Source organism: Oikopleura dioica, chromosome PAR (assembly GCF_907165135.1).
Source record: "Oikopleura dioica chromosome PAR, OKI2018_I68_1.0, whole genome shotgun sequence".
Lineage (NCBI taxonomy): Eukaryota > Metazoa > Chordata > Appendicularia > Copelata > Oikopleuridae > Oikopleura > Oikopleura dioica.
This window is the reverse complement of record NC_137293.1, coordinates 9,958,831-9,982,755: the sequence shown is the minus strand read 5'-3', so window position 1 is coordinate 9,982,755 and position 23,925 is coordinate 9,958,831. Positions and strand designations below refer to the sequence as shown.

The 23,925-nt window shown below is 39.0% G+C and overlaps 8 protein-coding genes across 8 annotated transcripts in view; 5 read left to right on the top strand and 3 right to left on the bottom strand.

Annotated features, from left to right (window-relative positions):
* LOC145705589 (uncharacterized) overlaps window positions 1-23,925 on the bottom strand; it is an 84,371-nt gene that overhangs the window by 20,234 nt on the left and 40,212 nt on the right. The gene's annotated exons all lie outside the window — the stretch shown is intronic.
* LOC145703187 (apelin receptor A-like) lies at window positions 510-5,873 on the top strand. The gene is made up of 9 exons (XM_081780511.1): window positions 510-817; window positions 2,922-3,004; window positions 3,886-3,991; window positions 4,128-4,203; window positions 4,331-4,418; window positions 4,543-4,798; window positions 4,891-5,066; window positions 5,116-5,237; window positions 5,282-5,873. Exons 2-9 carry the CDS (start codon window positions 2,937-2,939, stop codon window positions 5,518-5,520), a joined length of 1,131 nt encoding a protein of 376 aa, XP_081636637.1. The 5' UTR covers window positions 510-817; window positions 2,922-2,936; the 3' UTR covers window positions 5,521-5,873.
* LOC145703496 (uncharacterized) lies at window positions 6,701-7,852 on the top strand. Its single transcript, XM_081780860.1, has 3 exons — window positions 6,701-7,235; window positions 7,279-7,432; window positions 7,478-7,852. The coding sequence occupies exons 1-3, from the start codon at window positions 6,729-6,731 to the stop codon at window positions 7,738-7,740; spliced, it is 924 nt and encodes a 307-aa protein (XP_081636986.1). The 5' UTR covers window positions 6,701-6,728; the 3' UTR covers window positions 7,741-7,852.
* LOC145701729 (uncharacterized) lies at window positions 7,922-9,883 on the bottom strand. The gene is made up of 5 exons (XM_081778945.1): window positions 9,880-9,883; window positions 9,211-9,389; window positions 9,086-9,169; window positions 8,212-8,462; window positions 7,922-8,168 (listed from the first exon to the last, which is right to left on the bottom strand). The coding sequence occupies exons 1-5, from the start codon at window positions 9,881-9,883 to the stop codon at window positions 7,922-7,924; spliced, it is 765 nt and encodes a 254-aa protein (XP_081635071.1).
* Window positions 10,268-12,629, top strand: LOC145701728 (alpha-galactosidase MYORG-like). The gene is made up of 5 exons (XM_081778944.1): window positions 10,268-10,782; window positions 10,828-11,299; window positions 11,342-11,560; window positions 12,132-12,275; window positions 12,346-12,629. The coding sequence occupies exons 1-5, from the start codon at window positions 10,268-10,270 to the stop codon at window positions 12,595-12,597; spliced, it is 1,602 nt and encodes a 533-aa protein (XP_081635070.1). The 3' UTR covers window positions 12,598-12,629.
* On the top strand, window positions 14,573-15,763 carry LOC145701726 (uncharacterized). The gene is made up of 3 exons (XM_081778943.1): window positions 14,573-15,359; window positions 15,402-15,512; window positions 15,618-15,763. The coding sequence occupies exons 1-3, from the start codon at window positions 14,618-14,620 to the stop codon at window positions 15,761-15,763; spliced, it is 999 nt and encodes a 332-aa protein (XP_081635069.1). The 5' UTR covers window positions 14,573-14,617.
* On the top strand, window positions 17,116-21,118 carry LOC145705723 (uncharacterized). The gene is made up of 3 exons (XM_081783206.1): window positions 17,116-17,204; window positions 17,708-18,100; window positions 20,185-21,118. Exons 1-3 carry the CDS (start codon window positions 17,144-17,146, stop codon window positions 20,760-20,762), a joined length of 1,032 nt encoding a protein of 343 aa, XP_081639332.1. The 5' UTR covers window positions 17,116-17,143; the 3' UTR covers window positions 20,763-21,118.
* On the bottom strand, window positions 21,197-23,816 carry LOC145705722 (uncharacterized). The gene is made up of 6 exons (XM_081783205.1): window positions 23,471-23,816; window positions 22,942-23,261; window positions 22,278-22,612; window positions 21,596-22,196; window positions 21,378-21,550; window positions 21,197-21,312 (listed from the first exon to the last, which is right to left on the bottom strand). The coding sequence occupies exons 1-6, from the start codon at window positions 23,579-23,581 to the stop codon at window positions 21,236-21,238; spliced, it is 1,617 nt and encodes a 538-aa protein (XP_081639331.1). The 5' UTR covers window positions 23,582-23,816; the 3' UTR covers window positions 21,197-21,235.

Here is a 23,925-nt window from a genome sequence, read left to right as displayed (position 1 = left end):
CAGTTTTGGATAGCAGATGCCAGGCATTTCAAATTTTGAGCTCTTTGCATAGCAACCTTTTTTTAAATTGGGTTAATGATATTTAAGGACAAGATCGTCTCCCCAATTAGCCTAGATTCAGTTCATGAACTTTTTCGGTTGCCCAGTCGAACTTGTAGACGTCTAAGAAATCAAATAAACTTGAACTAGGTACGCCCAAACAAAATACTTTCATCATTACTAGCTCTTTAAAAATAAAGGGCTGGCATAACTGTCTTTTATAAAGGTTGGAAAGTGGGAAAAATAAGCCTGGTTTTATATTCTGACAGGAAATTAACATGCACTACACTTGGCAGGAATCAGATAAAGGTCTTTTCACAATCGTGTAAAAATTGATTTCAGATAGATCCACCATCAAAGCATCGTGACCAAGGTTAACTTTTTCATCCCTTTTTTGCAGATCAAGCAGCATGACCTAAAGGCAAGCTATGAGAAAAAACTTCCTCTGAAACCTCTGAAACATTTTTTACGTTAAAATGTTCTAAATTGATTGTTTCGAAAGCTCTCTAAAACAGATGGTTACTGAAAACTAGAGCTAGAGAATTTCAAACCAGGGGCGTCAATATTTGCCGATCGGTGGTTACTGGAAGTTTATTGCCAGCCGCAAACACAAATTCTAAAGCCGTGATCGAGATTCGCCAGCGAGAAAAATAGTACAAAGAGGAGCTTTACTGATTTTTCAATGAAAAGAGAGTGAAGTCAACCAGGAAGTCGCAAAAAGAAAGGGGAGATCGCTAAGTTCAGGGTAAAAAGAAGAAATTAAAAGAGCTGTAGAACGGTAAGTTAGGGAAAACACGAGTTCCTTGAAAATTTTTCCAAAGAGAATGATGCAGCAATTGGTCCCATGGTTTTTATCGAGTTAACTTTGGTTTATTGCCAAACGGGTTGTTCAAAAAACAGAGTCATGTGAATAATTAAATTTTCAGATTCTGGAAGGATCTTCAATAGCACGTGATTCCACGTTATGCTTACAGCGTTCTGTCTCTAAGACAGCCAATAATTTTAATGAACTTCCATTACAATTTTCGATCATGGTTTCTTCATCGAAATCAGGCCAAAATATCTTTTAAATTCTGTTCAAGCAAGTTCAGTACTTTCCCCTTTTAAATATTTGATGGGCTTACAGTATCACCCAGTCATTTGCCATGTGAGTCCGGGACCGAACAGGGCGAAAAGGTGGAACATTAACATTTACGGACTGCTCCAAATTAGACAGTTCGATCGAATTTATTTCTACTCAGGAAATAGATTTCGTTCCTCTTTCTCCCTAATCCTATTAAAATTGATCATCCCCTTTTTTCTGAAAATATAAACTACCATTTCAACGAGACACGAAAACAGATTTCCAAAATAAGAAAATAAGAGACAGAATGGCGCATCCGAATCCGTGTGCAATGATGGTAAAGTTAACCCTTAGTTAAATCCTTCAGCTTACCCCTTTAGCTTGTTTATAAGTTATAAATTATAACTTTATTTGCGATCATGAGACTCCGGGAATTGCTTCAGCGATGAACGGTTAGAGCCGTCAATTAAAGAGACTCTTATTGACCTTCAAAAAGTCCTTCAATTTTGCGTTCAAATAAACAGCTCTTTTATCCACGAAAATGACCGAGGATAAGCCATTGTCTGCTCAAAACCTACAGACACTTTGAAGAGGAAGTTTTTAACCTAATGAGATGCTGAGTTTTTTTTTATGCGAAAGAGTTATCATTCCCTTGAGTTCCTTATTTTTGGATTAACTAATTGGACAAGTCAACTTTTGTGATGCACGAGGAAAGCCTGAGAGCTTCATTGGCCGTGTCTTTTCAATTTCTTTCCCACAGTTTTAGAAGTTACATAAAAAGTGCCAATTCTGATTGGCCTACGTTTGATTGGAATAAATCCAGATTTTATTATTAGAGAAGGCTGCAGAAGTCTTGGTCCGTGATTTTTATTAAAATGACTCAAATTTGAACTGTTTTATTTGCAATTTGAATTTCACTAAAAATTAACGCAATAAGTTCGCCAAGAAAAACAGCTCAACCCTTTGCGAGACAACTTGCGCCCCAAAAAAGAAGCTGGAAGTCGAAAATAATTAATTCGCTCTTTGATCTGATGCGCGAGAAAGAGAGCCTGTGGATACACAAGGAATTATTGTCTTATTTAAAATGCATAAAGTTAATAGCTCAGAGAGCTCTGATGGCTGCCCAAGCAGCGATCCGCGTGAAATTCAAATTAAAAAAGGGTCGACTGCGCAGAGTCCCCAAATGCATCAAATATCATAGCTGGTTATGTGAACGCGTGCTTGTTTGCGAATTCTTGTTCGCGCTGGCTTCATTAAAAATTAATTTTTTATTCGATACAGTGAGAAACCGATTTCAAATGCGAGTGATAACTCTCAACAGACTAGAGACATACGTTCAGCTGCTCGATTTTGAAGTCGACGGAACGGGGACTAAGATGGATGAATATTGCCATGTTCGTATTTTACTCTTATGAAATCCCCATTTTTACGGGTAAAATCCGTTATATTGGATAATCGCTAATTCATAAATGAGGAATTTTCATGGTGAAATTTTACGAACTCCAATCAATTTTTTTGCCACGTGAAAACATATTTTTGAAGGTCTTTTTTGTCCAACAGTGATTAAATATTTTATACCAAAATACAGTGATGCTTTTGGACACAAAAGATTAAACTGGGCTTGAAGCTGTTCTTTTGAAAAGGGCTTTTATGAGTGACAAGGGTAGATTTCCCTCTCCGCTTGACAGGAGATGTTTTTGAAATCCAGACGCGCGCTTTTGTCTGGGGATTGTCCTCCTTGATATCAAATTATGCTCGTGCCACTTCCAGGCTTGACCGTGCGAGAAAAGTGATTTAATAAAACTAAGTGCATGTTCAGAATGACGACTGCTCGATGACTGAAATTGACGGAGAACTTCAGAATTCAACAACAAAGACGTTTCAAAAGCTCCACCCTGAATGGTAAGTCGAATTTGAACAAGTCGATTTCTAAGATCATCATTAACGAGCAAGTTTATTAATTAACTGAATAATTATTGTTTTGATAAACTTGACACATTGAGAACATCGCGGCTGACAGGCGTCTTCGTTAATAATAATTACTTATTGTCCCAGTTTTTTCGTTGCCGTCAAGTTTTCCACCCTCAAACCTCACTTTCATTTTCGGAGAGAAATCAAGTTTACCTCTTCTTTAGCCTTGATTTCTTATCGTATGATTTTACTTGCGAAAACTGACCCGGATTATCTTTTATTTCCCCGCCTTTGAGAGACTGTTAGCCTGCAACATACAGTAATTAACCTGGTTAGCAGTATAAAGCTACGTCAGAAATACTCCGAATTCATATCTAGTTCATGCTAATATGATGCATTAATCAGCTCAAAAGAGGCATCTTTCGTTTATTCTATATTTTATTCAGTTGCAAAGAGTATAAATAGAATTTTTGCCCTCAAAAATAGCCAGTTTACGTAGCGTCGAGTTTAAGTATTATTATTAGAAAGGTTCGAGATGACAGGCTAATCAGTGATGCCGTCGATCTTCGACATAAGAGAGGGGGCTGAATTAGAATTTTAATGGCGGCACAACTACTTTTGTGATGATAATTTTGAGTGGCAGAGCATTTTGATTTATAATTCCGCCGACATTCTGCGCTTTGTCAAACGGACAAGCGAACAAGTAGAATAGGGCTAATCAAGAGATAATCTGATTTCTTTCAACCTGTCAGAAGAAACATAGCTGATCAGCTCTGACTCCCCGTTTTTCCATGCTCAAACATGATTGAACCGCTTTACAACAACACACTGTATAGAGAAATTTAAAAAGAAGAAAGCTAACAGTTCTTTAGGTTCTTCAATCTTGTCGGAGCGCTGTATATGATTATCTTTACTGTTGGAGCTGTTGGAAACATTATTGTTATTTATGGTTTCAAAAGTAATAAGAAATTACGCCAGGAAAGGGATTTCAAGTAGATGTTGTTAAACAACTTGGCAAATAGAGAACAAGGAAGCACTTGAGATTCTCGGATGCTTTTTAAATGTTCGCTAGCAAGTTTTCTCCTCTAACATCGCTCGGCATCCCCCACAAAAGCAAAGCGAAAGTAACAAATATATTTGGCACTTGGCAATAACAGATTTGATATTTGTCTGCACCCTTCCATTCTTTGGTAAGCTATGTTCTCATTCTGAATTTGTGAAAAGAATCCACAGAAAGACAGGATATTTTCCAAGCTGCTATTTTGCGTGATTTTTTGGCGTTTAATAAGACAGCAAGAGACCTTAAAATGCATTTAGCTGTCGATTATTTCCACAAACACGTCTGGATTTTTGGGACATACTGGTGCAAAATATGTCGTTTTGTCTCCAAGGTCAATATGTACAGGTACTATATCACAGTAAATAACGTCTATAGGTAGTAGAGTATGACTTTTTGTTGTCGTTATTGCAGATTTAAAGACCTAAAAGATGCAATATCTGACAATAAGCAATTAATATCTTCTCCCTAGCTCGATTTTCTTCCTAACCGCATTGTCTGTCGATCGAATGATAGCAGTAACAAGACCGACGTCCTCTCTGTGGATTCGAAAAGCAAGAGGAATTTTTGTAACAAGCATTGCAATCTGGTGCTCCTCACTTGCCATGGCTCTTCCGGAAGCGATTTATTCAACAGACACGTGGCCAATGTTCAATCATACGATTTGCGGCATGAGCTTCCCAAAGAATTCTAGCTCGGAGGAATCGATCACGCGCTGGTACAATTTGGTAAGATTGGTTCAGTTATCATTAATTCAAACTGTAATGACGAACATTGACAAAGTCAATTTGTCGATGCTGTCAATCAACGATTCTTTCAGATGGGGATGTACGAGTTGACAAAATGTGTCTTCGGCTTCTTTGGGCCGATCTGCATCATCCTCTATTCGTATGCCGCCATACTTTACACTGTTCAATGGAAGCTAATCGGCAGCAAAGATGGGAAATCCCGCGCAACTAAACTGGCATTTCTCATCGTGCTTACTTTTATAATTTGGTGAGATTCTCAGTCTTTCAAGTTCGAGCTTAACACTATCCATATTTAGCTGGTTGCCGTTCCAGGCTTTGTCGCTTCAGTCGGCGTTAGGTGGATTTCTCGACGTAATTTACATGAGCGATAGCGCGCATGGGTTTTTTCGCAAAGCCATGCCGTATGCAATCTTTCTCGGTAAAGATCAAAGGAAGACGAGTTCACTCACGCGACCTTTTTAGCATATTCGAACTCGGCGCTAAATCCCATTCTTTACGCCTTCACGCTTCGCCCCTTCCGAGATGGTTTTTCGGGGGGCAAGTCCTTCTGGCTGAGGCAAAAGTCGGAGAAACAGAAACTTCTTACACCGCCAGCTCAAGCACCACAGTTAATAGTCAACAGTAGGATGAGTTCACAGAACGACACTGAGCTTACATCGCTCGGACTCGAACGAAATTCAGTCCGAGAATCAAACACCTAAAATCATTTTAATTTATATCAACCGATTTGTGCTTATATTTGAGAAGGAATTCTCGAGAATCCTTGAGATACCCTTAGACGAGCATCAACGAGAACAATCGTTGTTGATTCCATCAGACTTGATTCGCATGAGATAGTAGAATGAACTCTCTCGTAGCATCAATCACTGCAATAGTATGAACACGAACTCGACTTCTCTCACAGCTGAGGCAAAATCGTCCTCAATCAAACGAATCGTTTGAAAAAAACATCTCCATTCTTGACAAAATGTCCATCACATCAATTATAGAATTCTACTGTACATAAACTGTCAACTACCTGATGCCCACTTATTTATTTCCAATAAATTTTGAATATTTATGGCTGCGGAGTATTTCTATCTGGCAGTTGGAAAGCATCTGCGTATTTTGTGGATACGTTTGGCTTGAACACCTGTCTAGTTACCAACCATTTGGCAGAACTTCGATTTCGGTCCCATGCAAAGATCTGAAGCCACCCGCCCGGCTGCTGGAAATTTCGAAAATAGATGGGGGAGAAATTTTGCCAAAAAGGGAAAATCTTGAACGTAACTGCCGAGTGCCGTAAAATGCCAAATTAGGGATTGATCAAGTTCATGCAAAGTTCAGCCTTGAGCTTAGTGCTAATATGATCCCAGATTTCATTGTTATTATTAGTAAAAAGCAGTTTGCTTATCGTATAGGCAATAAGGCTTTTGCGCCTCACTGGTTCACAATGCATCCAGACAAATGTCCTCCTTTTTTTGGGACAAGTCAAGATATAAAAAGTTGCTGTGGGCATAATACTTTTGTTATTTCGTACACTGCTTTTGGTTTGAAAAAATGACAATCAAGAGAAGTGATTAGCGTAAAAAACTCTTCGAGAGCTCTTCTGATTCTTTTTTCAAATTTGAAGTTGTCTTACAAGTGCCTGAGACATGTGCAGCAGTTTCAATTCTGCGCTCGTCAACTTTTGACAGATATGGCCTGTAAAAGAATCATAACGAGAGGAAGGTAAACTAAGCGTTCGTATCCTGCCAGGTGGTGAGAGAAAATATCCCGCTGCGCTGGTTTCCACGCTGGGGGACAAACCAAATTTCGCGCGCATTAGACCGCCCCTAGAGGCGCCCCAGGAAAGGCATAAAATTGGCTGGAGGGGAAATCAAATCACTACCCATAAAATCACAAACGCATAAAAATACAGCATTTCGAAATGAAACCCACAAGCCAAAACAAGTTCAAGATGATTGACCTTTTTAACCCAATGCCACTGAAGACAAAGAAACGCAAATTGGAAGAAAGTGATCCCAAAGAACGAAAGAAGAGCAAGACGAAACATCATCAAGTTCTTTCTTCAGCTGCGCTGGAAGAAAAGATGAGGTTGAAGCAAGAGCGAAAGGAGCGACGACGAAGGGAGGAAGAACAAAGAGAGCAAGAACGACGAGTCCAAAAGCAAAAGGAGATGAAACGGAAGGCACTGGAGGAGAGAAAACAACAATTACTGGAGCAGGAACACCGCTTCCGTCAGAATCAAGAGAAATCCAAGAACTACTTAAAAGAACGAAGACAGAGCAAGCAGCAACGCCGCAAAGAAGAGAAACGACCTAAGAAAACACCCATGAAGCCGGCAATAAAACAATCTCGTGAAAGTGAGAAGCCATCATTTCAAGACGACGCTCCAATCTGGGATCATGATCCCGAAATCGAGTGGGAAGTTGAGGTAAGATTTTGTTTTTAGTTATTTTTTTAACTTGTTTATTTAGTATCTCGGGCCGATTTTCCTTGAATGGGGTCAGAAGCAGATCACGACATCGACTGGACAAAAGAAAACTGAATTCTACATCAAGTCCGACGATCATCATCGCATTTGGATAAAGTGGAAAGTTGATGATACTTGCTGGTCTGCCGAAGGACAAGGTAAACTTTTCTTTATAAAATACTCATGCTTATTTATGCTTTTAGAGAACCTGGTTGGAATTGACAGCGACCAAATCAGAAAAGTCCTCAGAAGAAAGAAAATCTGGCCAATGCCCTCTTCTGATGATGGCCTACCAAACTGGAAGGAACGTCTCCACAAAGTGATGCTTGCCGGATACACCGAATGGAAACATCCTTGCGAGAACAAAAACAACGTCAAATTTCATCAGGGCTCGCAAGTCGTGCAATCGACCAACGAAGTGATCATCGATGAAGAAAGCGACTACGAAACTGAGGAAGAGGACTAAATTGTGTAAAATTAAGGCTGCAAATACCATATCTTTCTGTTTATATTTTAAAACAATCGCACTGCCTTCTTACTTATGATTGTATAATTTCTTACTGCCTCAGAGATTTAAAAAGTACAAAAAAAAAATAAAAAAATACTAATTCAAAGCGCTTTGTTTATTGACAATATTTATATTATTGTCAGAAGAATCGGATACCTTCCAGCTGATATAGATGTTGCGACAGGACACAGGGCTCGCACCAGCAAACTGCGCAGCAAGTGCAGCAGCAGTCAGTGTCAGGGATGTGATATCTTGCGCGAATTCGATTCCGCTCGTCACAGAGCATGCAGCATGAAATGCAGGGGCAGAACAATTGCATAATGAAGCCAAAGCAGTAGCCCCCTCCCATCTTTTCTGAGGACTCTCCTCGTGCACAGGGCGTGCAACTTATAATTACGCGTTAGAATTTTTGATGAAAGTTAGGCTTACAAAATAGCATAGCATGTTTTGCCATCGCAACAAACGCTTCCCATGCTTCTTGTCCATCGTCCTTGCATAAAGCCGACGGGTTGAGTTAATACTGGCACAACTGGAGGTGGAGCAGGAGCTGCCGCTGGTGGAAGGTGAACATTTATTTGCTGCGTTGTTTGTTGGTTGTTGTAATTTGTTGGTGGCGGAGCACCAGGGGCTGGTTGAGCTGGCGGGGGATATTGAGCAACTTGACTCTGATTTTGAGCAGGCTATAAACATAAATACAGTGAAACCCCAACTTAAGGCCCAGCAACTTAAGGCCACTTTTTTGAAAAACCCCCGAAATCTGTCATCCAAAAAAAATCCAACTTTAGGCCACATTTTTTCAATTTTTATTCACCGTAAGTAAATCGCAGGAAAACAGGCGAGAAATCGGAAGGATAAGATATTTTTCGTAAAAATTTTCTTGGAATTTCTTTCAAATGTGTTATAAAGAAGCTTTTATAGTTGTAACTGTCTGTAGACATGATAATAACGAGAAAAAAATTCTAAATTTTGATTCATCAAGGAAAAATTAAAACCGTGAAATTTGAGTTTACGGGCCTGCAAAGCCTGTGAAACATAAAACAGGACCTGTTCCTGTGTTTTTTATCCTATCCTGTTTCCTGTTTCGCAGATGGGCCAAAAATAAAATCCCTGTTCCTGTGTACAGGATTCCGAGGCCAGATTCAGTCCCTTGCTCCAGAAATAGAAAAATTTTAGCGTCATCCAACTTAGTTGGAGAATCACCCAACTTAAGGCCACTTTTCAAATTAGCTGTCATCCAAAAAGTGGCCTTAAGTTGGGGTTTCACTGTAGGATAGAATCTAGCTTCTAGGTTTACTGAACACACCTGTGGAGTATACGGCGGTGGTTGAGCAGTGACCGGTATTTGCCCTGGTTGAGCCTGAGTTGGAGTCGGTTGAACCAGTTGAGGCTTCAATAAAATCAATGACCAGAAATAAGCATTTTTATAACCTGCTGGTAATACGGGGGTTGCTGAACAGGGACAGGGGCCGGTGCAGGAACTGGTTGAATAGGAACAGTTCCTGATTGAACTTGAACAGGAGGAACGACTGGTTGGACTTGAATAGGTTGAGCTGGAGGCTGAATTTGATTAGGATCAGGAGGAACCTGAACTGGAACTATTGGAGCAGCTTTAGAGAGTTCTCTTTTTATATTCAATTTAATCTTTTTATTTCGTTTTTGAAACTCTTTCCATGGTTAAAATAGAGTCTGAAAGTCAGACTTTAGAATTCTGAATGTGAGTTAAATTTGTTCCGGTTAGCCCAATAAATGCATTTTGTTTTCTTCTTGAGATTTCGGTATCGATGGAAACGATAATGATAATGACAAACATCTGAGGTAAATGAAGGCGCGTAAACATTCCTACCATTTCTTATAAAAACATATTTGATGAGCTTATTTTGGGGAGAAAACTGGTTATTGCTGATTCCGCTTGTAGGGACAGAAAAATCAAGGGAGTTAATCTTTGCTCGTTTTTACTGCCATGCAAATCTATTTGCAATCGCATTTCTTAGTGCAGCCGGTAAGTATTGAGTTCTAAAAAATGATCTTTCTTTTTTATTTCTTCTCTCTGATATCATCACAAGAGATAGCAGAAATCAACCTGATTGAATCAGTCACCCATTTTATAACATTTGAAGCAAGATACAAGGACAACAGTGTCTTCAGGATCCTGACAAACTTTCAACAGTTCGTTGACCCTGAGATTGTCCAGAATGGGAATACGACGTCTTACACCTTCATTGACCTTTATGGCACTAGAACATCATCTGCTCATGTGACCCGCCTGTCAGAAAGCGACTTTTCTTTCGAGTTCAAATCAGAAAAAGAAGCAGTTTGGGAAGATTCAATTGTGACGAATTGTTTTATTCCTTCTCACGATGCGTACACTTGGGGAGGGTCGACATCATTCAAAAAGGTTAACCAAGTTTGATCGTGCACCGAAAATGTAATCCTAAAGGAATTCTTATTCGTTTTTTTCTAAGATTCGTTTTAACCATATAAAAGCATGCCTGGTGGAGTTTCCGAATATGATATCATGCACAAGGCCGCCTTTGCTCCCAAAGATACCACTCGGTGGCGCGAAGTAAATGGAAATATTCTTCATCCTTACTGGATAACTCAATCAGCTGTTGGTTCGTATTCGATCTCAGTCGACCCAGATCGAATCATTCCTCTCGTCAATGAAGTTAAAGTGCGAGAAGCAAATGAATTCTGCCTCAGTTTCTACTTCGAAAATTCTGAGCTTCGAAAAACTCCAAGACCAACGATGGAAACTCTTCTTTATAAAATCTCCATCAAAGATACCGCCATTGAATTGCAAAAAAACTTTCTCGCGGAGACTTCTCGCCCAGTTGGTCTTCCGGATATGGAAATTCTCTACAAGCCGATTTTCTCTACGTGGGCAATTTTTAAAAGAAATATTACTCAGGATAAACTCCTGGAGTATTTTGAGGATATTGTTTCAAACGGATACTTGCCCAGTAATTTTGAGATTGATGATGGCTACGAAGAGCACTACGGGTAGATTTTCAATGCATTTTCGATAATTATTGAAACTTGTTTTAGCGATCATTCTTTCGACAAAGAAAAATTTCCGAATATGACCGACCTGATCAGTAGAATCCATGAATATGGTAGCAGAGTGACCATTTGGATCACACCGTTTATCAATATTTTTTCGACTAATTTCGACGAGTTCTCCGATAATAACTGCTTTGTGAAAGGAATCGATAGAAATGGTGAGGTCTTCGAAATCATCCCATGGTGGGATGGCCTTGGTGGCATGGTCGATTTTACATCTGATGAATGTTCTGATGCGTTCCATTCTGATCTGCGAGTCTTTATGGAGAGTAATGATTTTGATGGGTTCAAATTCGACGCTGGAGAAACGACTTACATGCCAAGTGATTTTATTACCAACGGAAATGTTTCAAGATCGGTAGACTGGACATCAGCTTACATAAACAGCATCAGCAAAAGCTCTTATGAGAGTGTTGAGATCAGATCTTCTTGGGCAGGCCAACACCATCCTCTTTGGGTAAGAGCTGTAAGCATATATTTGAAAGTTTTGTTTTTCTAGTTGCGAATGATGGACAAAGACTCAGTTTGGGGAACCGAAAATGGACTCCAAAGTCTCATTCCACATCTTATAACCGCTTCCCTGCTGGGTTATCACTATATTCTGCCGGATATGGTTGGGGGAAACGCGAATGAAGAGTGTTTTGGATGCACTTATGTCCCTGAAGAAGAACTTTACATTCGATGGATTGAGCTTACTGCATTCATGCCAGCAATACAGGTGCTTTTTTTGGGTTGAATCTTCCAACCTTTCGGGATCCCGAATGTTTCGGGATTTCCCGAAACGTTCGCAGTAAAAAAGGGCCTTTTTGTCTTCGAACCTTTCGGGGATGATTTTCAATAATTTTTGTCCAAGAAAATATTTAAAGCCAAACATTAACGTCAAAGTACATCTTTATTGAAGCAAATGGAGGCGGAAAATTAACTCGAAAAAATAGATCTATATCTCATAAAGTTCTCTATAAAACAGGCGCGGAGCGCACACATTCTCTTTGACTACAAATTCAACATTTATAAAAGGTCTGGCCTTCTTAGACCATCGAATTCGACGAAGGCAGATAGAGTTATCTTTTTGATTAGTGAAATGCTTTAATTAGGCACTTATGCCACTTTTTTTTAACGTTATCCTCAACAAAACTCCCGAAAGATTCGGGCGATCCCGAAAGGTTCGGGAAATCCCGAAAGATTCGGGAGTAATCCCGAAACATTCGGGAAATCCCGAAACATTCGGGATCCCGAAAGGTTGGAAGTGACAACCCTTTTTTGTTTGATGATCATAGTCAAGTGATTAGTTTTCTCTGGCACCCTGGCAATATGAATCCGAGGAAACAAGAAGGATCTGTAAGTACTGGACGGATTTTCATCATGATGTCATTGCTCCAATTTACGAAGATATTTGGAGAAAATTGATCAACGGCTCTGATATTTTACCAATTGCTCCGGAAAGGCTCATTTGATTCTACAAAAAAAGCAAAATATTTGCCAGTATAATGACCCTAGTAAAAGACATCTTATCTAGCTTCAGAAAGTGAAATTCTATCCCCCGCAATTTATAGGGAGAACCAGCAGTTTATAATTGGCGAAAAGTACCTCGTCGCACCAATAACAGAGCGAAATCAACGACAGAGACAAATTTATCTCCCCGGAAGAGCGAATATTTGGATGAATTACTTCACAAATGAGATTTTGCAAGGAGGAATTTATGTGACCCAGAACATTGAACTTGACGAAGTTTCATTTTGGGTGCTGGTCGACTAGTTTACTGCATTTACTTGTCGAATAAAATTGAATTCAAGTTATTCAAATCAAGCATTTTAATGTAAATGAACCAAAGTAGGAGTTCATGACGTCAAAATCGTGAGAATGACCTACTGATAGTCGAGATCCGTAGTGGCGCCTGGCTTCTTTGATAGAAATACTGATTCCAAAAACATTGAATTCTCACATGGTCGATGAGAACGGTCCGAAATTCCGCGCGAGATGAAAAGGTAGGAGTCAGAGGGAGGTCTGTCGACTTCCTTATCACCAGCTTTGTAGCGCCACTCGCTCTATAAAATCAGCTTTTCTAACCATGCGAGAAACAAGAAAAATCATCCAAACCCTCAATAAAAATATCAAAATTGACTTTTTGAAAATGATGTTTTTCAACCTCGCCAAAGAAAAGACTCTTGAATTCACTGTGGAAGAGCTTCCTGACGGAAAGTTCCGCATCAAGACCAATTACGACGACGAAATGAAGTTCGACAAGGAAGTGCTGGAAAAGTACTCGCCTGAATTTGTCGCGAAAAACCTCCGAATGCTCAAAGCCTTCATGAAAATCAAGGAAGAGAAGATCAAAAAAGGATCGCAGTAACACAAAGCCTACAGCTCAAAAGCGAAAACGGAAAAAGCTAATTCTCTAAAATTCTGTTTCGCCTTTTCTTATGTTATGAAGTTTTCTGCTTATCTATTCAATTATCGCCATTCTTTGCCTGTACTAACACCCCTGTAAAATAAATAGTTGCTCGGAAAAATGGCTGACACATTTAGCAAATATTACGAAAGCGCAGTCTTTGCAATCAAAACTTCCTCAAAAATGCGAGAATTTTTAATCTTGATACTTTTTTCAAATGTTCAAGCAGAAGGACCTTGTAATGCATGCTCAGCACCACCAATTACAAGGGGGATTCATACGAAAGACAGAGACTTTGTCGTTACGGATTCGTAAAATGCCTTGAAAAGCACTTGACTTTTGTGTCATTCAAGCCGATAATATATCTTTTGAAGAGAAACTGACACTTTCATTTGACGTTCATCTTATGATTAAACTTCTAAATTCTACAATTTAAACTACTACTCAGTCTTTACAAAGAACTCAGTCATATCGTGACTCTCTTAGTCTACGTAAATCAATTAGTTATCGTTAAAAATAATTTTGTGATTGTCTATCTGGCTAGAATCATCCTTTTTATCGTAAATAATCACCTGCAATTGACGTTATTCGTCTTCCTTCAGGGGAATGCATGTTTGGGAAAACAAATTAGCCCGCGAGTCTAAGATTTGCGTCATTTTGCGTCAACCTTCGTGCTTTTCTTACCGACCCTTGTCAACCTTTCCCTTGACGGTTAGACCCTTTGTTATGTCATTCTTACCTAGTCTCCGAGGCAAACTTGTTTCAGGTGAGTTTACAAGATTGCTAATCCGCTCTAAAGATTGGAGGGATTTAACTCAAAATAAACTGGTCCATGCTGTCAAACAGGAGTCCGCAATTACCATGCTTCGTGCCTACCTGACATTTAATAAGGGAACAACTCAGGTTTATATAATCCTTGAAATTATAACTGACGCATTTTAGGGGCATATTCTCCATAACTTCGATGTAACCCAGGCATGAGTTCAAAATACTAATACGGCTGATGCTATGAAATCATAGACGAATAAAGGCGCATTATCAAGACTCAACATAAAGGCGATCGACAAGCTAAACCTATTAACAGTTTGCGAGAAGAGATCTCTCTTCGTTTTGGTAGATGTAGCGTCTATCGTTTACATGGATAAATATGGGAAGTCATTTGCCGACACTCTGCCATTATTTGTATATCAGCTTATATTTCAGGCTTGGATAGAGCGGATTCTATAACACCCGAGGGAGGCTTTTAATTTGCTTTAGGAAGTTATATATTTTCTCATTTATTTTTGAAATCAAAAGACAGTATACTCATCCGATAAAAAGCGAATGTCACTCCTTCTTGATTTCGAATTCCGCGTGGCAGTTGCTCTCTATGGCAAAAACGTTAGAATGCTGGTTGATGCAACTTTGACGAGCGCAGAAGACATCGACGAAGTGATGGGACCCCTGGCAGATAGAGAATACATTCAAAAGATTTACGATACAATCCGAGAATCAAAAAGTTCCCTCACAGTTGAGAGCATGTCAGAAGCTCTTACAGAAGTTCTACCAGTACTGGAATCAACGCATGGAGATTTGCCGCCCTTTCATACTGTTCTTATTGCTGGCATGACGATTCATAGGCCTGAGTATTTCTTTCAAAATGGAATCGCCAGTCTCTCAAATATGATAATCTTCAGCAACTATACTGTGGTCCACAGAAGCTTCAGCCCAAAGGCGAAAATGAGAGAGCTAATAATTGATCAAGGCGCCGCGAATCTGACTGATTTCGAAGAAAGTACTGTTGCGTGGAACGTAGAGACTGAAGCTGGTTTCTGCGCTCCAGACCCAGAAAAACTCGCATATTTTGGATACGGAGCATACTATAACGATTCTATTCCTCTGCTTCGAGACAGACGAGACTTGATCAAGGCGAAGAAGCGCTGGATTCCAACAGTGCAGCTTTTCGGCGAAACAGCTGTCCCGAAATATAAGAAACCGAACTCCCCAAGGCTCTTTCATAGTGTCGTCTTGCCCTCTGATTATCCGATGCTTCGAGCTGGCTCTCACAGTAGTGCTATAGACTTGAACTACAGAAAACCAAATGGCGATCTACTTATCTCAGGAGGAGTCCTAACTAGGAAAGGGAAAGGTAAAAGTAGAACAACGGAATTGTAGGATAATAATTGTTTAGATTTATATAGTTCGCAGCGCGGAATAGCTGGAACCTTTGTTCAACGATCGAGTATTTTCCAGCGATCCTATATTCACCTACAGGAAGAAGCTTTCAAAGCTCACGGCAGAGGTAAAAGTTATTTCAGCGTTTCAAACTTCGACAATGATTATTGAAAGTTTTTCTAAACTGATTTTTTCATATAACATATTGATAGAGCTGTCAGAACCAATTAAGATCCTACATCGAAAGTGACGATAAACGGTCAAACATTTGAAAACACGGCTGCATACTCGACAAAATTCGCGACGGAGACAACCAGTGGACTTTATACTTGGGAAAGCGGATTTTTTATACAGCAGCCTTCTGAACCTGATAAATAAATGAAAAGACAATATCTGAATGCGATTGCAATACAGTCTTGAAGACATTTGGTGTCATGGTTACTGTATTCACGTCAATTTTGATAGTGATATCTGCGTTGAAGATAATGAGAGCATGATACACGCGTGCATGGCTTTTTCGCTGATGAGCTAGAAGTTATTTTCAAAAACGACTGTTAAATAAGACGGGCTAACTTGGGTTTCCTTCTTTCACCTCCAAAATGATGGTCCATTTTTTCACCCAGTCTTCGTTCATAAACTACGCCTTTCTATGATTTAGGAACATATTCATTTAAGAATTAATGTTCATATATTTACGGATTTGAATTGATATTCATAACGATCAAGGCAACACTCATAGGTATGTGATCTGTTTTTAGTGTTTCCGCCAATCGTAAAAATAAGCAAGTGATTATCTTCATAAAATTTTCCCTTTACTGAGATTTTATGAATTGCTTAGACGTCATCTCTTAAATTGAGCAAATAGATAAGATTGATTAAATCATAAAAAATATTTGTACAATGATTTTTAGTCTGCATAGTCTCCTATCATTCCTGAGTAAGTTTCGACAGCATCTCTGAGTAGTTTCTGAAGCCAAGATTCAGACATTTGGGCCTTGACGAAAGAAAAAATTGTGAAATAAAGAAAAATGAAAAACTTCATTTTGAATTTTTGAAGAAACTTATAAAACAACTAGTTCTTCATTTTTGAATACAGTCAATATGTCTGCTTGTTTTAAGGAGTAAGCGCGATAGCGCCTTTTCTCAATTGCTCCACCATCTTTATAAATACAGCTAGCTAACATGTCAAAATTACCGCGTATTTAATACGCAAAGTGGTTTTGTAAAGAATCTTAGGCCAATTTTATGCTTGTAATTATTTTTTGCAAGTTGCTATTATCATCAAACATTATGAGGTGTTAATGTAAATAATGAAAGGTGAAACGTGCAAACACATTTAACTTTCCTTTTTAGAGGTCAAGTTGTTTTCTTGAAGTAACTTTGTCGAGTTCTTCTTTGATAGTCACTCACATGGTACGCCGGGTACTACGCCCAGTCAATGTTACGCCCAAAGCTATCAAATATTTGCTAACTTTCCCTTTTTTCTTTAGTAAAAAGGGATTTTCTAGGAAAAATGACTATTTATTCGGGAGTGGTCTTGATCAAAATTTTATTGAATTTCAAGTAGTCCTCTTATCCCTTTTTGACAAGCATCAATACTAGCGCATTTGCGCTTATTCTGCTCGAGGCTAGTAATTGGTTGTGAGTGTTTGAAATGCCACGCGATTTTCCTTTTCTTCCATATAAACGGAGCTCCGCGCTCGCGAGCTCAGACCCAAATAGATCTAAAAGAGAAAATTTCTAATTTTAGCCCGGGCAATGTCTAGCAAAAATGAGGGTGGTTGTGATGTTGAGCCAGTAGCAGATGATGTTCTACGATGTAAGTTTATAATAATCAAATGATCAAACCTTCAGAAAGCAATTTTTTTAAATACAGTTATTTTCCTCTTTTGTGGACATTTTTTGTCCCAAATTTTCTCAAAAATGTCCACAAAAGTGGGCAAGAGTCTCAAAAAAAATGTCCCACCGTAGAGGCTTAAAATTTTTCGGTCCCATTAGTTTCTACGTAAAAATAGCAAATTTCATCCTTGAAACGCATTTTCTTTCTTATTTATTTTACTAAAGTCGGTTAAATGATCCTCAAAAGCCATCATTGTCTTAGAAAAAACAAAGGATTTTTGAAAAAATACGCTGTTTTTACCTCTAAATTTTTTTCACCAGGGAAAATGTCCACAAAAGTGGAACATCATCTTTGCAAAAGTGTCCCACATAAACCCCTTAAAATGAAGAAAATGCCCACAAAATTGGGGTCCACAAAAGAGGAAAAAAACTGTATTAAACGTCAAGACAATGAAGAAAATACAAAATTTATACATATTTTAGTCAAGATTGCTGGTTCAAAACTCAAGCATTCTTGCTTTCGCGTGGCATTGCCCGGGAAATCTCGGTTCTCGGGCAACGCCAAAGTCAATAGATCTGACGCTGACGTGACCTTTGCTTTTCATGTGTTGGACTACCTCTATGTGGTTATTCTTACTCTTGTAAGCGAAAGCCTACTGACTGTGGATATCGACTTTGGCGTTGATCATAATTTCGAAGAGACTGGTAAAGCTGAGTTCGTTGATGCTATTGATACTGACACTGCCAAGAAAATTAAATCAAACAAACCAAATAATAGTTTGTTGAAGGAGAAAAGTGGAAGGCTATTTTTTGAAATGAAAACAGTTAGCGACAACAGAATCAAAATTCCATACGACCCAGAACTCACGATAAAAGGTTTAAACTATTTTCAATAAGTATTTTTGAGTAAAATCTTGTTCGAATTGCTGGGTAACCTGTCTTTCTTTTTATAATTAACACAGCTTCTTTATAAAACTTTTGAAGAAAACAGGTGCGCGTTCATTATTTAGTAAAATTAACAAATCTAATGCGATGCGATTTTTTTGTAAGCTCCATTTTGGGCCGTCAACCACTTCAAGTCTAAAGTTATTGAATTGCAACCTAAAAAAACGCGTCTTAGGATTCCATATCACGAGGTCAATCTAGACCGCTACGACTTCATGGACGCGCTTTTTTTAAGGTTGGCCAATTTATTTCACCCACTTCTTGATTTTAATCCTGGAACACCATACGTATTTGGAATCAGCGGAAAAAATCTAGAATCAAGACCTTTCTAAAAAACTACTTCCGGTTACTATTCTAGGGCCGGAAGTTGGCGAAATTTTGCAAATAAAGTGTGACCTATATTGAAGCCCAGAAAATTCTGAGTCATTTCAGATCTCTGTTAGCAGCCAGACTGTGAACTGTTCTGCATGAATCGCAATGAGCAATAACTGAGTTAGGAATAACTGTCCAGCTTTTTGGACGCATGATCAAAGGTAAAATTTGATTACAAATGTCGAATTAGTATAAATCACATCTTTCCTGAAAATTTTTGAGCAAAAATGCTCATGATCCTCCGAAAAGTGAACCTTGTGCAGATAAGCTAGACCGTTGCAACAACCCTCTAATCATGATTTTCCTCGATAGATAAGCGATTAACCACTGAGCCTCGCTGTTTCCCGCAGAGTTGGGAAGTTCGGCCGTGTTGGCTTGTCACCCGCTTGGTCCGGTCATTTTTGTCGCCCGCCGGATTGGGGGGCAGGCGAATCCCTCTTACCCCATTTCATAATCAATTCATTAGAAAAATCAGTCTCAACCCTGGTCAGATCGACCGGTAAAATCATGAAAAGAGGCATAAATTACTGAAATTTTCTTCATTTTTTTCGGGTTAGTTTGTACGCAAATCGGTTGAATTCCGTTTCTAAATGACTAGAAATTTTCTAAGCTTTAATTTGATATGTCACACGCATGCATTTCTTAAAAATTATACAAATTTCCGGTTCTAGAATCGCAACCGGAAATGATTTTTAAGAAACAAAAGAGGTCTTGATTCTAGATTTTTTCCGCTGATTCCAAATATGTATGGTGTTCCAGGGTTTAAAATCAAGAAGAGGGTGAAATAACTTGGCCAACCTTAAGGGTACCTAGGTCGAGTTTTGGTACCCCCTAAAACCATTTTCTGACCATAGAATCGGATTCTTCAGATTCTGAGGAACAAAAAACTCTATAATGACCCTATAGCTATCTAAACGTTTTCACCATCAAAACCACTTTAAAGTTTAAAATCTACAGGAAATGCTAACAGCTCAAATTTGGGTGAGAAATTTTTTATCTCCAATTTTTCTGATGAAGGGCTTGAATGAAAGCTTATGGCCTGGTAAACATCGTGGTGACGCTTAAAATTGCCCGAGAAAATAAAATTCATTTCGAAATCGAGGTAAATGGACGCTTACCGAGCAAAAATCCGAGATTCGCGAAGGAGAGTCCATACTTTTTAAAATTTTGATAAAAACATCTTCGAAATCGAAAATTCTGCTCTGTCACGATTGTAGAGGAGGCTTTAAACTTTATAATTTCAAAAAGAAAAAAATACTTCGAATGAAAATTTTCGCCTGAATTTAGCGTTGAAGTTTGCAATTTTAGGCCGAGACGCCAACTTTGACGACATTTTTTCTGAAAAATCTTTTTGAAATTGAAAAAAGTGCTCTGTCACGATCCGAGATCTAGGATAGATCTATCGAATGAGCTCTTACAAAGCTTCTTTTGTTAGGAATAAAGGTTAGTAATTTACCCTCAAAGACGGCCAACTCGACCCAGGTAGCCTTAAAAAAGCGCGTCATGGCTTCACTCGCGTATTTTCGCGCGTTTTCAAACGTATTTTCTAATAAAAATAGGGCTGCCCGGATTTTACTCAAGAATTTTTATTGAAAATCTTCAAACTTATGAAAAGATTTTGATTTATTACTGATTATTTATAGACTTGAAGCTGCTGGTTCTTTGCTTCGCCCTTCACCGGGACTGGGAGTTTAACAATGCGTTTCACCTTTTCTTTATGGCGGCGGAACTTACCGACGATTTCCAGAAGCTTTCTCAAATCCCTCGATTTGGCCCTAACTCAGTGATTCATATCACCAACACTGGCGGACAAGGCGGTAGAACTTTCATGACCCCGTATTTGGAAAACTTGAATAACATGGAAATCTTGCTCCGAAATGCTAATGAATGCAACAATTTTGCTAAAAGAAATCAAAACGCATTGGAGCGCGACAGATTCAGCGAGCCCGTTTTTGGTACTGAATTGAATGATTCTTTCCCTTGTTTTGGTGATATAACGGAACGAATTGGAGAGCTTATGGTTTCTTATTCTACGCAGTTGAATAGACTTGCGGATGTTTTAGACAAAGACGAAAGACTCGTTCAAAATACCCAGAAATATGAGGAGACCAAACAAATAATTCAAAACAATCTCGACACCGCTAGATACGCCGGCCCGTTGATGAAGAATCTTACGTCTGTTAGAGTTTGCCTTACAAATAATCGACTCAATGCTTCTTGATAAATTTTGAATACTACGCGAAGGATCGTGGCTTGGATGGATGCTGAGATTTTTTCATTCGTAACTCGACTGGAAATTGGCATGTATATAAATTATATTATATAATTTATAGTTGTTTTCTTTTTAATCTATAGAGTTCTTATTTTTTTTTTTGATTTTTCTTTAATATTTACCTAATTATGTTCATTATAACTTTACTTATGGGTGGTCGCCAAGAACTGACTTTAACGAAGATTCAATGAAAACATACAGTGTGATTATTGTAACTCAGCCAAATGCATTCTTGATAAGAAAATTATGGTCTGGTTCATGTACCTTGAAAATCTTTATTGTCATCATCATTATTTTTTTGCTTTTTTTTAATAAAATACAACTTACGAAAAAATGGCTCAGTTGTCTTGAATATCGTTGGAAAACAGATGCAATTATCAACAAAATTTTATTTTGGCAAAATTCTAACATTGAAGATTTGATCATTTGAGCTTTAAATTTACAGCATTTGTGTCTTGGAGCGTCTTCTTGAACTGTTCTTCATCCGTTACGGGTTCATCTAAGAATCAAAATTACCTTCAGTTTCATAATAATTATGCAATTGCATTATGCAATTGTATTTACCATTGTGTAATAAGCAAGGAGATGTTGAATTGGAACTAACAACAGAAGCCATGCTGTGAATTCTGTCTCTTATTCTTAGCATAATCGAGTCTAAGTCGATATTTCGGTCGACCTCAAGGTCGAGATCAAGCTGGACATTGACACAAAGCCTCACCCTTTCGTTCAGACCGTTGCTATAAGAAGATGATCAGTAGAAAATCCAAGTGAAATCGTTTTACCTTTCTGGTGGAATCTTGACTTCCAATCGCTTCTCATCTTTTTTGTCGTTACATTGAATTTTTTGATCGCCCGAGCCTTCCGGAAACGGAGCTGATTTTTCATCGGACAATTTCGTCTTTGAAGAAGATTTCTTTGATTTCTTGCTTTTATCTGACTTGACACTTTTAACACTCGGCGCTTTGAGCTCTTCTTTCCGCGCCAGTGGACTGCCGTCAGCTACAGTATTATTCATAAGCGTTGTTTTCTTTGCTTCTTTGTCGAGTTTTTGAGTACTTGAGCCTCTTGAATCCAGGGATTTCGCTGATTTCGTCACGGGTGAACTCGATTCGAGCTTTGAACTCTTTGGAGAGAGTTTTGGTGAAGGCTTTCCTCCACTGGAGCCTCTAGAATTTTCCCGAGCTAGGGGAGGCGGCCGGGATGGCGGGGCGGGGCTCGAATTCATTCCCGCCGCTCCTGTAATACCAGCTCGGCGACCAGCAGCGTCTACGCCCGGTAAAGTGATTCCAGATTGAGCGAGCAGCGCCGAAATTGACGGAGAGGTTGATCGACCTTTGCTAATTGATCGCTCCGTTTCTTTTCGTGCCACGCTTTGTAGCTTAGCTTAAAATCAGTTTATAAAGCTGAAAAGTGATATTGCTGAGAATCCCTGGTAAAGCTCCCTGGTGAATATTTTTATCGTACCTGATAAGGGGGCCTCCGTCATATCCGAGGCGCGAAAATGTTTGGGAATCACTGGCGCTGCGACCGGAGTAAATCCCGCTTCACCATCTCCACCAACAGCCTTGGCAGTCGCCTTCTTTATCGGATTCGAATTCAAACTTGCCTTCACCTTTTGCGAAACACGGAAAACCGCAAATGGCGAAATTTCAATTAATGGGAATTTCGTCAATGGTATTTGATTTAACGGCGATTCCCGCAGAGCTTCAAGGTGGCGAATGTCGCGATGTCGCTCGATTTCTTCGGCGTTTTCAAGGGCGATTTCGATGAATTTCACAAAGTTTTCGGAACTGCCGTTTCTTAAAGAGAAGTCGTTGAGGAAACTGATTAATGAGCACTTGTCACGGCTAAACGCGCTGTTATTTTGGTCAACCACAAATGCGCAGAGATCGAGCCAGATTATCCAAAGAAACGACTCTTTTTTATTTCATAAACCGTAGCTTTATTCTCTCAAGGGAGATTCAATTTGGTGAATAAATTTTATGTCTAGACTCATAAAATTACCGCTTTGTTATCCTCAAAGTTGTCTAGTTGTCGAAAAATTGTTCTATGTTAGCATTTTCTTAAAACCTTCCGCGTTTTCAAGCAAGAACACTTTTCGAAAAAGGATTACTGGTTAGAAAGTTACCTGACCGCGGCGACTGCAAGGTTGTAAGCCACATCTGACACCCTTAGCGTAACAGCCAGTTGCAGAGGTCGGTAATCCACCAGTTCGTTCCCTCTCAAACTATCGAATGCCTTTTCATAGTTCTTCTCCGCCTCGTTGTACTGTCCTTGTTGATAAAGCAGCGTGGCAAGATGAAAGAATCCAATGGCGGATGTTTTGTCTTTGTTCACGAAAGTTCTGAGCGACTCGATGGCGCCATCTTTGTTTGAATTTTTCAAATGAAATCGAGATTGATTGAAGAAATGAATTCCCATCCAGTTGGCGGGAGCGATCTCATCGAGCTGAAGATTTTATTTAATGATAAAAATCGGATAAGAGTTTATGAGCTTGATATCTAGATAATTACGCCGGTGTCAACAAGAACCCCCGTAAATTGAGGCTAATAATAGCTTGTCCAAAACATCTTGGAAAACGTTGAAAAATGCAAATCTACGACTTGTGAAGTCAATTTCCTTGTAAATGTCAAATCACCCTCAAATCTCAAACTGACCTTTTCTAGTGCTTTCTGATACTCTCCTTTGTCAAAGAGCTCATTTGCTTGTAGTTGTATGCGCATATTCGCCATTTTCAACTTTTTCGATTTTTTCGACTTCTCTCCCATTTTGCTTGTTCTCTTGGAATTTTGAAGGAATAAAAAAGGCAAAAAAAGAAAAGGTGTAGAACGGAGATAGATTAAGGATCTGGTGGGATTTCCGAGGAAGAAATTCCTCAGCTTTCTCGATCAATTCACTGTTTAAAACGTGGACGACATACGATGCCCAGCGGGCGAATACTCAAAAACCCTAGTTAACTCCGGAATAAAAATACAAACCCTCTGAATAAATTCAATGACCGGGTTTTTACAGCAAGAATTAATATCGGTTTCTCATTCATTGAGTTCAACGTCGAAAAAACCTTCCTGAGAACTTCTTTGAGCCATTTTCTCCGTTTTTGTTTCTTTTATTC

Bases quoted from the DNA above. Each gene is read 5' to 3' on its own strand.
- LOC145701726 (XM_081778943.1), top strand. From the start codon at position 14,618: ATGCTGGTTGATGCAACTTTGACGAGCGCAGAAGACATCGACGAAGTG. The intron at 15,360-15,401 runs GTAAAAGTAGAA...ATAATTGTTTAG, and splicing joins CCTAACTAGGAAAGGGAAAG to ATTTATATAGTTCGCAGCGC. The intron at 15,513-15,617 runs GTAAAAGTTATT...GAACCAATTAAG, and splicing joins TTTCAAAGCTCACGGCAGAG to ATCCTACATCGAAAGTGACG.
- LOC145705723 (XM_081783206.1), top strand. From the start codon at position 17,144: ATGTCTAGCAAAAATGAGGGTGGTTGTGATGTTGAGCCAGTAGCAGAT. The intron at 17,205-17,707 runs GTAAGTTTATAA...TACATATTTTAG, and splicing joins AGCAGATGATGTTCTACGAT to TCAAGATTGCTGGTTCAAAA. The intron at 18,101-20,184 runs GTTTAAACTATT...GATTATTTATAG, and splicing joins CCCAGAACTCACGATAAAAG to ACTTGAAGCTGCTGGTTCTT.
- LOC145701729 (XM_081778945.1), bottom strand. The intron at 8,463-9,085 runs GTGTGTTCAGTA...TTATGTTTATAG, and splicing joins CACCGCCGTATACTCCACAG to CCTGCTCAAAATCAGAGTCA. The intron at 8,169-8,211 runs GTAAGCCTAACT...CGTAATTATAAG, and splicing joins AAAACATGCTATGCTATTTT to TTGCACGCCCTGTGCACGAG.
- LOC145701728 (XM_081778944.1), top strand. From the start codon at position 10,268: ATGCCTGGTGGAGTTTCCGAATATGATATCATGCACAAGGCCGCCTTT. The intron at 11,300-11,341 runs GTAAGAGCTGTA...TTGTTTTTCTAG, and splicing joins GCCAACACCATCCTCTTTGG to TTGCGAATGATGGACAAAGA. The intron at 11,561-12,131 runs GTGCTTTTTTTG...TCAAGTGATTAG, and splicing joins CATTCATGCCAGCAATACAG to TTTTCTCTGGCACCCTGGCA.
- LOC145703496 (XM_081780860.1), top strand. From the start codon at position 6,729: ATGAAACCCACAAGCCAAAACAAGTTCAAGATGATTGACCTTTTTAAC. The intron at 7,236-7,278 runs GTAAGATTTTGT...TTGTTTATTTAG, and splicing joins AAATCGAGTGGGAAGTTGAG to TATCTCGGGCCGATTTTCCT. The intron at 7,433-7,477 runs GTAAACTTTTCT...TTATGCTTTTAG, and splicing joins CTGGTCTGCCGAAGGACAAG to AGAACCTGGTTGGAATTGAC.
- LOC145705722 (XM_081783205.1), bottom strand. From the start codon at position 23,581: ATGGGAGAGAAGTCGAAAAAATCGAAAAAGTTGAAAATGGCGAATATG. The intron at 22,613-22,941 runs GTAACTTTCTAA...CTTCTCTTTAAG, and splicing joins CTTGCAGTCGCCGCGGTCAG to AAACGGCAGTTCCGAAAACT. The intron at 22,197-22,277 runs GTACGATAAAAA...ACTGATTTTAAG, and splicing joins GACGGAGGCCCCCTTATCAG to CTAAGCTACAAAGCGTGGCA.
- LOC145703187 (XM_081780511.1), top strand. From the start codon at position 2,937: ATGACTGAAATTGACGGAGAACTTCAGAATTCAACAACAAAGACGTTT. The intron at 4,204-4,330 runs GTAAGCTATGTT...AAATGCATTTAG, and splicing joins CTGCACCCTTCCATTCTTTG to CTGTCGATTATTTCCACAAA. The intron at 4,419-4,542 runs GTACTATATCAC...TCTTCTCCCTAG, and splicing joins TCCAAGGTCAATATGTACAG to CTCGATTTTCTTCCTAACCG.